General features: G+C 31.3%; 1 protein-coding gene across 1 annotated transcript; it reads right to left on the bottom strand.

The window, feature by feature from the left end:
• Positions 1-5,719: 5,719 nt before the first annotated feature.
• LOC112764256 (uncharacterized) lies at positions 5,720-11,107 on the bottom strand. The gene is made up of 9 exons (XM_025809807.3): positions 9,997-11,107; positions 8,723-8,964; positions 8,383-8,633; positions 8,164-8,299; positions 7,983-8,077; positions 7,349-7,414; positions 7,134-7,223; positions 6,338-6,514; positions 5,720-6,164 (listed from the first exon to the last, which is right to left on the bottom strand). The coding sequence occupies exons 1-9, from the start codon at positions 10,545-10,547 to the stop codon at positions 6,126-6,128; spliced, it is 1,647 nt and encodes a 548-aa protein (XP_025665592.1). The 5' UTR covers positions 10,548-11,107; the 3' UTR covers positions 5,720-6,125.
• Between the last annotated feature and the right edge of the window lie 903 nt (positions 11,108-12,010).

Raw genomic sequence — 12,010 nt, 5'->3', positions numbered from 1 at the left:
AAGATGTAGGATCATATTCATATAATTTCCAGCAATAATAATGTAACAACTTAAACCAACTTGACCGGGTCAAGCGGTCAACTCACTTGATCGTTCAAGTAAATGTCAGAGTTCGAATAATCCTGGTTTGTGTATACAGCAACTTATTAACAAGTGATGGTACATAGATTTTTAAATGAAATTCAGATTTATGATAAATTAATCTTTGATCTAATGAAATAGGGAATACTGTGAGCAATAAAAAAAATATAATTTAAGATTTGAATTTTTTAACAAAGTTAACTTAATGGTAAATGTGATATTTAAGAATGTACACAAATCGAATTGGATCAGATATACATGTTTTTATCTCTAAATTCGACCTAATTTGATCTGATCTAACAATTTATAAATTTGATATTTTCGGATACAAATTAGATATGTGAATTGGATTGATCAGATTCAATTTTTATACACCTCTAGTAGTGTTAGTGAAAACATAATTACTTATTATTCCAATCTTGTTAGTCCATTTTATAACAAACCCATGCTTTGTAATATTAAAATCAAATTAAAATTCAGATGGTTGCCATAAACAGCCCTAGTTAAATTAGTTGGATTTGCATGTTTCCAATATAATTCCCACCTTGAAGTAGTTGCACTTTGTATAAGCTAAAAGACACTACTAGTGATTGTTAGTGCATTTCATTTTATTATTTGAGTATTTCAAATTTGACTCTCCAACTTAAATAATTTTTTATTTTTATTTAAATTTTGGTAACGGCCGCAGGCACAAAAAAAAAAGTTGTGGAAGTTAGGAAGTGGTGGGCCAAACTAAAATTGTCTATATCACTAGATACTTTGGATTTTGAAAAACTTTTTTGATTTGGTTTATTAATTAATAATTACATTAAAAATAAAAAGATTTTTAATTGGATATATTTGTTATTTTTATATTTTAAATGTCATATTTATTAACTTTTTTTTTTCTATCTTTACCTTTCTTACCATGTTAAGTAGAATATATAATATATTATTTACACTATAATTTAGTTATTAAATAAGTGTATTATGATCAATGGCAGATCCAAAAATTTTATAAGAGGAGGGCCAAATTAAATACAAAATAAATTAAAATATAATATAACAAAAAATTAATAAAATATTATTTATAGTATATAAGTCAAAATTAATAATTATATTATATAAAAATCAAACATTCAACTACATACTTTAGGATTTTAGTATTTTTAAATTTGTTCTACGGTATTTCATATAACTAAAATTTTTAATTTATTATCTGAAATAAATTTTGAAGTATTCTCTTTTTCAACATATACAATCATATAATCTACTAACAATTCATCTTTTATCTTGTTTTAAAGTCTTGTTTTAATAATTTTTATTATTTAAAAAGTCTATTCAATTATTACTGTTGTTACTGTTGCTATAGAAAAAGTCAAAATAATTTTTTTTATAGCTATTACTTTTTTATATTAATCCAAACCTATATTTTTTAATAACTTTTTAATTATTTATATATTTATATGTTTTTATTATTTTTTAAATTTATTTATTAATTGCTACTAATATATTATAATTCACATTATAATTTATACTAACATATAAATTTTTTTTAATGTGTTAATATACTAAAATATATTTAATCTATAATATATATATATATATATAAAGTATATAATAATAATAAACTAATAATACTAATATTTTTTTTAAAAAATGGGGGGACCATGGCCACCTTAGGCCCCCTTAGATCCATCACTATTTATGATGAGCAAATTAATTTTTTACTTTTTTTTAATTAGTGTAATTTAATATTAATGATTTTATTTCTTATAAAATTTTGAGAAAAGGACAAATAGGTCCCTGACCTTTTACCCCGCGGACATTTTCGTCCTTGACCATTAAAAAATACTTTTAAGTCCTTGACCTTCACAAAACTTGGACGGACCAGTCTCTGACGGAGGCATTTAGACGGATCAGTCCCTGACAGAGGCATTTAGACGGAGGGACTGATTTGTCCAAATTTTGTGAAGGTCAGGGACTTAAAAGTATTTTTCAATGGTCAGGGACGAAAATGTTCGCGCGACAAAAGGTTAGGGACCTATTTGTCATTTTCTCTAAAATTTTTTATATGGTCATCCCATTAAATTCATGTGTGTAGATAATTTTTTAATTAATAAATTCTAAAATTAGTTAGTTTTGATAATATAATAATACACGAATGTCTCTAAATTTTTTTTAAGTAATTGTTATCCCACCCCCAAAATTAAACCGATACTTAATTATGTGATTTTTTTTTAAAGAGAAATCTATCTTGCTTTTCTCTTCCTTCATGAGGGTGTGGATTATTGGTTTCGTTTAGTGGGTGATAAGTGGGAAGATATAGGAAGTTTCTCACCACAACATATAAAGTGTTTTCTCTATGTTTGTTAAAGCTATATATATATAACGTACGGAAAATTAATAATTTAATGTTAATGAAGGAATAAAGAAGAATCTCCAAAGAGCATGGGAAAGGCAGATACACTTTCCTCGCTTTCATTGACAGTAGTATCCACTACTCATAAAGGAAGAAATATTATTATTTAGTACTGTTACTTTCAGACTTTTTTGGGTTTAATCCAATTTGAAAAATTGAATGTATATATGAAGTGATGAATTGGGGTATAATTAATTGTTTGATTCAAATTAATCACTCATTGCAAAACATGTCACTAACAACTTGGCCAGTAAGAATGTTTAAGATGGCATAGAAGTTAGGACATTGTATTATCTTATGGACAAAATCATTAGAAAGGAGATCCTTGTTAATGTTATGCATGTTACCTATGAAGTATGACGCTTCGTTGAGTTGTCGTGTCTGCGTGTCGGATATGACACACGATATTCATTGATACTCATTTGATACGCGTGTCTGCTGTGTCCGACCGTGTCTTAATAAAAAATAAAAAAATTTTTCGGACACACTGGACACACCTAAATACCATCACGTGTCAGCATGTCCTGTCTTATTTTTAACATATATTTTTAAAATAAATTTAGATATAGTATATATTATTATTTATTAACACAAAATATTTTAAATACTTGATATAATTTGTTAGAATATAATTAGCATCAATTAGGATCATTTAGAATTACTTAGTATATCTGAATATTTATTATAGAATATTACGTCTTTATTATTACGATTTTCTTAGCTCCTATAAATACCATTCTATATTGTATCATTCCACACAACTTGTATAAACAACTTGAATACAACTCAATAATACACTTTTCAGATCACTCTCTCAGTCTCTTGTTTCTAACATGGTATCAGAGCCATGGTATCCTCCTTGAAGAGGATAGGTTGTTTTCCTTGCGGTGAAATCACCGTAGTTTTTGTATTTTTTTCTATGCCATTTTTCTTGACATTCCTTTGATACTTTTTCACCTCACCGACTAGCCTATTCTCTCCGTCTTGTGTCTTTTCGAATCGAATGATCAAACACCAATGTCATCCGCTATTTTCCTATTCTCATGAATAAATCATATAGTTTTTGCTCTCTTTTGGCAGTTCCGTCTGCGTTCTCTCGTGGCAATTCCATCTGCGTTCTCTCGTGGCAGTTCTCTCGTGGCAGTTTCGTTTGTGTTCTCTCGTGGCAGTTCTGTTTACGTTTTCTCGTGGAAGTTCCGTCTGCGTTTCTTTCCGGCAGTTCCATCTGCACTTCCTTCAGACAAGCGGCAGTTCCGTCTGCGCTTCCTTCAAACAAGCGCAGACGGGCGGCAGTTCCGTCTGCGCTTCCTTCAGACTAGCGGCAGTTCCATCTGCGCTTCTTTCCGGCAGTTCCGTCTGCACCCGTTTTATCAATTTATGCAGTTTTTTATTTATTTCGTTGTTTTAAATATGTTTCAAACTCAAGTTGTCACTTGAGTTTGAGGGGGATGTTAGAATATAATTAGCATCAATTAGGATCATTTAGAATTACTTAGTATATCTGAATATTTATTATAGAATATTATGTCTTTATTATTACGATTCTCTTAGCTCCTATAAATACCCTTCTATATTGTATCATTCCACACAACTTGTATAAACAACTTGAATACAACTCAATAATACACTTTTCAGATCACTCTCTCAGTCTCTTGTTTCTAACATAATTAAAATAAGACATTAAAAATAATTAAAAATTTTAATTTATATTTTAATATCAATAAAATATCAAAATATCATTACGATTGATCTAAAAAATACTTTATATTTTACTTGTATGCGTGTCCCCGTGTCATGTAAGATTTTAAAATTCGTGTGTCGGCGTGTTCCGTATCGTGTCGTATCCCGTGTCCGTGTTAGTGTCTATGCATAATAGCATGTTACAAATGAAGCAAAAACAATGTCTTTATACGTATTCATTTAGATCTTATGTGATTGAATCTCAGTATTCTTAGGTTTAGTTTGGTAAATTTTTTTAAAGAAGTGTGCGATTTTTTAAAATACAAACTCCTCATTTTGTGTTTAGTAAATAAAAAAGATTATGTGTTTGTGCTTGCAGCTTTTAAAAGATTGGGATACTTTTAAAAGCAACTAAGGTGAAATTTTTTAAAGTTGGCTTGTGCTTTTAAAAAATTAAAAATCTAATATAATCTCATATATTAATTAATTTTTAAATTTAACGCTTAAATTTATGTTTCTTATTGTACTTTTAAATTTTAAAAGTTATTTTACCAAACGAATTGTTATTACTTGTATTTATTGAAAGTCATTTTTAATTCGATTTATTAAACATAAATACTATACTTTTAAAAAAGTAAAAATTTTACCAAACTAAATTTTAGTTTTTTCTTTTACCAAATATAGGAAACTCGAACCCGTAATCTCTTAATTGAGTATGGGAAGACTATGCTATTTGAGCTATAACTCATTGGCAACTAAGTTTTAGTTTACCGGAGATGTATTTTGACAAGGATGCTTGAAACTTTTTCCTTTGATAGATTGGCCCTACTAAGATTTAATAAATCTGGGTAAATTGAATACTTGATTTGAGGTTTGAATAGAAACTCTTTAAGAATGCTAGAATTTTCTGCTTATAGAACATGCAAGTAGTACTTGTTTACAAACACTGTTTACATTTACACCGAGATAGTTTATATCTCAAATGGCATGCTAACTTTAATTTCTCATCACTAGTGAATATATATAACTCTTTTATTGATCCCACATTATATAAGAAATTCGAGCAAATAACTATTTTGATCTCTAAAAAATTACAATTTTGACAAAATAAATTCCAAAAGACATAAATGACAAAATTAACTCCAAATATATGTTACCTTTAACAAACTAAATCAAATGTATAATCAAGTTACTTATATATATTTGATTCATTTTGTCATTTCCATCTTTTGAGATTTATTTTATTAAAATTGTAATTTTTTAGAGTGTAAAATAACTATATATATTAAAATTGTAAAATTTTAGAGTGTAAATTAACTAATATATATATATATATATATATATAGTTTTCATTCTGTTCTTTTGTTTTATATATTGAATTGACCAACCAAAATCTCGCCTTTGAAATAGGATATGACACTATGACTTATAAAGCTTATATCTATTAATTTGTTACATTTATGACACTAAAACTCAATATGCTTGGCTAGAGTCACATTGTAATTAAAAATGCCATCCTAACCACAAAATGGAACAGAAACTTGATTGAATTCGAGATCACAAACAAATATTGCTGAATAAATAAAAAATCAATGATATATTATTCATACAACATATCAAATGCACGTGTACAAACGTGCACAATCTAAATAAGAGATAACCTCTAATTTGAGGGATGGCTGAATTTTATGTAGGCATGTCTAAATTGCTAAGGAGCACTACAAATTTTGTACACTGACCTCAATGAACATTTAACCTCGATGAACATTTAAGTACATTACTGTACAATACAACTTCTTAAAAAGAACATTCCAAACATAAACGCATTAGGAAAAAGAAACTCTTGCCAAGTTATATCCTCAACCGCACAAAACCAACAATTCAAGTGAATATTCCCAAACTGAAGACGCGCACAAGTCCTAAACATACAGCTATGATTCGCAAAGAAAATTTAGCAGGGGGTCTAAGAAAGCTCTTCCGCGTTGAACTTGGTCCACGCTGCCTGTGTTTTGGATCACAACATCAAAATAAAAAAGGTAACACATTTATCATACTGCAATAAAGAGTAGCCTGATGCACAAACATCCGGCGTAACACAGGATTTGGAGTAGTCTTGGTGTCTTTTTTTTTCTTAAAAGATTATTTGAGGAGGGTTAAAAGGGTATGAACTTGTACCTTGAGGATGTCAAAAACCTTCTCTGCAATATATTTCTGTTCAAGAGTAGCACCTTTCTGTTGGACCTTATCTGGGTGAATGCATAAAGTTGCTTTTCTGTAAACCTTTTTCACCGAAGTGGAAGAGATCATATCTGTAATTGACACTGGCTCCCATCCACATTCTGGCCAAAGAACCTGAATATGAAATTCAGGGTAAGATTTGAGAAATGAAAAATAACAGGAAAGATCTGAACAATAAATTATAGAATTGTTTCAGTAAAAGGAAACAAAATAATAAAAATATACACAAGGAAGATGCATCATTTTCCTGTACAAAAGCTAATAAATATGCTCTAGCATTTGAAATGGAGTAATATATAAAATATTAAGAAATAAAATCATAAAATAAGTGAAATTTTTATAGCACTCAAAAACTTCTAAAACAATACATAATTTGACGGGATGAAATAGTAGTCTGCTTCATTTATAACCAATATAAATAATTCAGTTGCAAACGTAATTTAGCACAACCATAGTGAACAGGAACATTGATTGAAAAATTAAAAAGTTTCAACCATATATGGTGCATTCTATCTAATTTTCGATCTTGTAACAATAATATTCTAGACAGGATCTGGTCATTCTTGCTTACACTTTCATGCTATAGCTATTCTGAAGCGGGTAATAATTGACTACCCAGTTAAAAACAAAACCAAATAATTTGTTGTGTCCGTTTCCTTTACACTTTCCATTAGAGTAGTAACTAAAGAGAATGGTGTATTAGCAATGCAAAACTAATGTCAAAAGAGCATACATCTTGTAATGATGATAGCAATGCCCGCATATTGGTTTCTTTTCCTGCAGCCCATCTCTTTATCTGAACATCCGTATAATTGGCGATTCTCTGCCACATTAAAATCAAATTACACCCAAGAAAGTATGAGAAAATATAAGGTAAAAACAAAAGAATTGCATCATGATAATAGTTGGAAATAAATCAAAGTTGAAATAAAAACACTAAAAGCTTACATGTCTCTCTTCTTGCTCCATTTTAGTTTGATGGTCACGCTGGTTCATATCAGCCAATGCTTTTAACTGGAAAAGACCGATGGAAAGCAAAGTGAAAAGGTATGTCTTGTAAGATTATTTCAATATAAACCTATTATGCACGGACAAATCAAGTTCGATGTCCAGTACAAATCATGAAGACATCATTTGTGTTCTAAGTTCAGAGTACAACAAGTATATGAAATATCACATGACGGGTCCCTATATGGATCATTAAACTAAAGATCTGACTATCAAATCAATTTAGGAAACCTAAGGGGCCATTTGGATAGGTTTTTCAAAAACTTACCTTTAAGAAAAAACTCAGAATTGATTTTCTAAATTAAGTGCTTGTTTAACATAAGCAATCCTAACTCCTCAAAATAATAAAATAAATAAATTGACTATTTTGAGTATTTTCTTGTTCTGATTTTGTAAGATTCTCAGAAGGAATCAATGCCAATATATATTTGTTGTATTAAAAATGCACTTTTCTTTTTTGGGGGGTGGGGGGAGGGATTTAATATAATTATTAAAGAATGGCATATAATTTGAATTAATGATCCCTCTTTTTCCTTAATACTTGGAATTAAGAAAACTAAAAGATAATACACACCGATCGCTCTTGGGTCCTCTGATGACGTTGCAATCTTGCTTTTCGTCTCTCTTCAGATTCTCCTTCAATTTCCTGGAATTCAGATGTTGGCGAACCTTTTGCAGCCAAAGGTGGAAGATATGATGAGAATAAACTCACTTCCTTATAAAAAAATTAGAAATAATAAACGTAAACAACTTACCACCAAAAATTAATGATAGGTCATCAAAAGATGTCACTGCTGAAGGTTTCTTTGCACTGGCAGAGGAAACAGGTGGCACCCCTTGTGACACCCCAGATCTCCCTTTATCATTCATTTGATGATCAAACGTATTATCCTACAAAAGGCATTAGCAATAATTCATTAACATAGCCTCTTTAATGTAGCAAATCTTTTGGGCATTTTATATCAATAATATACCATATTTGAAGCCCTTGACTTTGGTACACTGCTTGACCGAGTGCCTGTGCCGAAAAAGGATTCAAGATCGTCCATGCCATTTGATTGGTTCACTCTTGCAGCCGGACCTCCTTTATTTTTGTTGATCTTTGCAGCTAAGTTTCGTTTAGTGTCACCAGTATTTATATTGGCCTTTCTGGTAGCATTATTCTGCATCTTACCCATGGCAAATTCCTCAAGCTCATCTATGGATGATACGTTTGAGCTGTTAACTGCATAAAACATAATTCAGCAAACTGCTTAGTAGTGATAGAAACAAAGATAGATAGTGGTAGTTTTTAGCTCAAGCATTCAGAAAAACCTTTATTTGAGTATGTAACATTTGTTGCCTTAGGTGGAGGTCTTAATATTGGGGAAGCACCGGAGCTGTCTCTTGTACCTTTGGAATTATTCCACTTATTAATCTGTTCCAAAGAGTCAAAGAATGATTCCGAAGATGCTGCGCGTGAAGTGGTTTCAAACACTAAAAATGGATCATCATGAGAGGTGGCAGCAGGTTTGTTTGAAGTGGCAGTTGGTTTAGGAGACTTATTACTTGCTCTTCTGAAAAATACAAAATAAAAGAGATTAAGAGAAAAAAAAAAAAAACACATGAAGAGATTGTTAGACCGAGTAGATGGATAAGTGAGACACACCTACCAACAAAGAAGGCCACAAAATCTGCATGCATTTATTTTTAACTTAAGTGATAAGCAGCTTAAATCACTAGTAAAAGTAAAATGATTGCAGTATAGTACCAAGTAATTTTCCAGAATGCTTTTTTTCTTTTTTTTTTTTTAAATTCCCCCATATTGCATCAATAATTTGAATATTTGATACACCACTAGGAACAACGACTAGGCTCGAGTCCAGGATCAATCAATGCACAAACCAAGAAAAGAAAGTTATTCATCCAAACTTGTGAAACCCTTACAAGGATCAGGTGGGGATTGTGCGTCTGAATTCATTACGAGATGTAAAAGATGAAAAAGAAGAAACATAAGGTAGCAACAATGTAACAAACAGAACTCCCATTTCACATATGTTGCTCAAACCAAATTCATATAACCTTATTAAATACATGTCTCATGGAAATATAAGTCACAGAAGATGTAAAACTTAGTTCTCAGCTGAGTCCTTTTCCACATTTTCTCCACAACTTAATATAAAATACAAGATTTTACACAAGCCATAATATATCAGCACATATAAATAACACATTATATATCCTCAACATATCAGTAAACTATACCAACAGAGTAATGAAGATGCTCTAAACACCTCCCAAAGCTTGCTGGGAGCACATGATACTCAATGCAGATAAGTTAACCGCCACAGACACAATTTAAAACCACGTGCTAGTAAGCAGTCCTATTCTGTAGCTTCATAAGAAATCTAATTAATATACCAAAATAAAAATTATTAGAAGCCTAGAAGATAACAATAATTTACACCTAAAAGACATGTGTGCTTGACCCTAGGGAAGTGCAACACTTTCAAACGCATAAATCATGCTAATTTTGCAAGTTACCTCAACAATTAAAAAAACAACAACAGGACATATAATCAAGCAATCAAAGCTTCCATAGTTCATACCCATTCTTTGAAGAGCTGCTTCCACCAAACCCAGGTATCAATTCATCAAAATCAGGTGCTTTTTTCACATTGGATGAGCTTTTGTTGCTGGTACTAGAATTTAACCCTCCAATCTTATCTAACAGATCATCAACACCAACGCCTTTTCTCTCGGGCATTACACCGAATATGTCGTCCACAAAATCATTGTTCGAAGCAGGCTTCGAAACCGGCCTGTTCGAACCGCCAAATATCGAATCGTAATCGAAGGAAGAACCCTTGCTGGTATTAGATTTAGCGCCCGGGCCGAAGATATCGTCAATGCCATCGCCGAGACCACCGAAATTCTGTGTTTTCTTATTGTTGCTTGGGCTGAAAATGCCATCGAAATCAAAATCGGAGTGTTGGTGAGATCTGGATCCGTTTTGGGAAGAAGATTTGGGGGGATTGAACGAATTGATTCCAGGTTGGGATCCACCGACACCTGTGGGTCGCTTCGATGAGGCCATCGGAGCCGATTTTCCCTGCGGTTTCAAGCCAAACCTTTCGGTCAACACGCCAAACTCGTCCATTCTGGGGGGAAAGATTAGAACTTTAGCGACTAAACGATAATCAGAATTCAGAAATGAACCAATTAAACGTAAAATCTAGGGTATACAAAAAACGGGACTAAAAAGGTGTTTTTGTTGAGCTAGGTAGAGCTGAAACGAAATAATTTGTTAAATTTATGAGAGGAATTGAATTGGTAGGGTGAAAAAGAATCAAAATTTTGGTCCGAGTGGATAGGTTGAAACCGAAATTGTTGTTCGGTGCCGATAAGGAACTGGATAAAGGAAAAAAAAAAAAACAGAGGGAAGGAGGAAGGGGAAGTGAAATGGGATGGAGAGCGAGAACGATGGCGAAGAAGAAATGGCGGGAATGGCGTGATAGAGAGAGAATAAGAGAAGTGAATTTTGGGAGATTGAGATGCTTCTTTCTATTTGTGTGCGTCTCTTTTGTTTCTCACTTTCTCTCACTCCGGTCGGTGGTGGTGCGGTGTGGTGGCGTTTTTGTGGGATTGGAATTTACAGATGTGGACTCCATTGCCACTTGCCAGTTTGCCACCAACCACCATTACACGCGGTTTTTGCTTATTAATTCTTTTGCGCTTTTTGCTTTATTTATTTTTTTTATTATTATTATTTTGATTATTCATTATTGATATGGGAGTTTCCTTAATCGGTGTCCAACTCTCCATTTCATTGATCACAGTTGATTATGATTTTCTATCAAATAAAAAATATCATCTAAATATTTAGACAAATATACACACAATAGCTCTAAAAATATTTTTAAAAAATTTTAAATAAAACTTAATTTTCATAAAAGAATTCTATACAAATAATTAATTATATATTATTACATTAGTAAAAATAATTAATTTTTAAATTTATTAAAAAATTATTTAACCACAAATTTGATTAAATAACTGTAAAATTTTTTTATGTTATCCAAACATATATATGTGTCCAAGATATCTTCAATGCTCTTATCAAACCGGAGTTAGAGACAGTTCAAAGCAATACTAAAAAAAAATAAAATCTAGAAAACTAGGATGGTGAAAGAGAATTTCATGTCATAAATTTGCTTATTGATTGTTCTATTCCATGCATTGCATATTCAGAGGGTAAAAAGAGTCGGTTGTGTATCATCCAACTACTGCCTCTCAGAAGTTTTACATATCAAAATTTCTCTCCGGTTTTAGTATTTATAAGTAGTATTTGATTAATCATGGCCAGATAGATTATTAGTTTGCTAGTGTACATAGCAAGTTAACGGTCCAATCTGAATGACTCGACCTTGAAGAAAAGGTGTTACTATTTTCTCTTACTTAGTTTGCACCATAACAAGTTAATTATGGATTTGACCGAGTGATCTTATACAACGTAATTGCCAAGCATATCCATGATACTAAACACACACACACACACACACACACACAAAAGAAAAAAAGAAACTTCAGCGAAGGTGATAGTTTTGAACAATCAGAACCCTT

The sequence above is a fragment of the Arachis hypogaea genome, chromosome 17 (assembly GCF_003086295.3).
Source record: "Arachis hypogaea cultivar Tifrunner chromosome 17, arahy.Tifrunner.gnm2.J5K5, whole genome shotgun sequence".
NCBI lineage: Eukaryota > Viridiplantae > Streptophyta > Magnoliopsida > Fabales > Fabaceae > Arachis > Arachis hypogaea.
Note: the sequence above shows the minus strand (reverse complement) of the source record. Positions and strands in the feature narration are given on the sequence as shown.

Coding starts and splice junctions, on each gene's coding strand:
- LOC112764256 (XM_025809807.3), bottom strand. CDS start 10,547: ATGGACGAGTTTGGCGTGTTGACCGAAAGGTTTGGCTTGAAACCGCAG. Junction 8,965..9,996: donor AGCAGCTCTTCAAAGAATGG/GTATGAACTATG, acceptor TGTATTTTTCAG/AAGAGCAAGTAATAAGTCTC. Junction 7,224..7,348: donor TGGAGCAAGAAGAGAGACAT/GTAAGCTTTTAG, acceptor TTAATGTGGCAG/AGAATCGCCAATTATACGGA.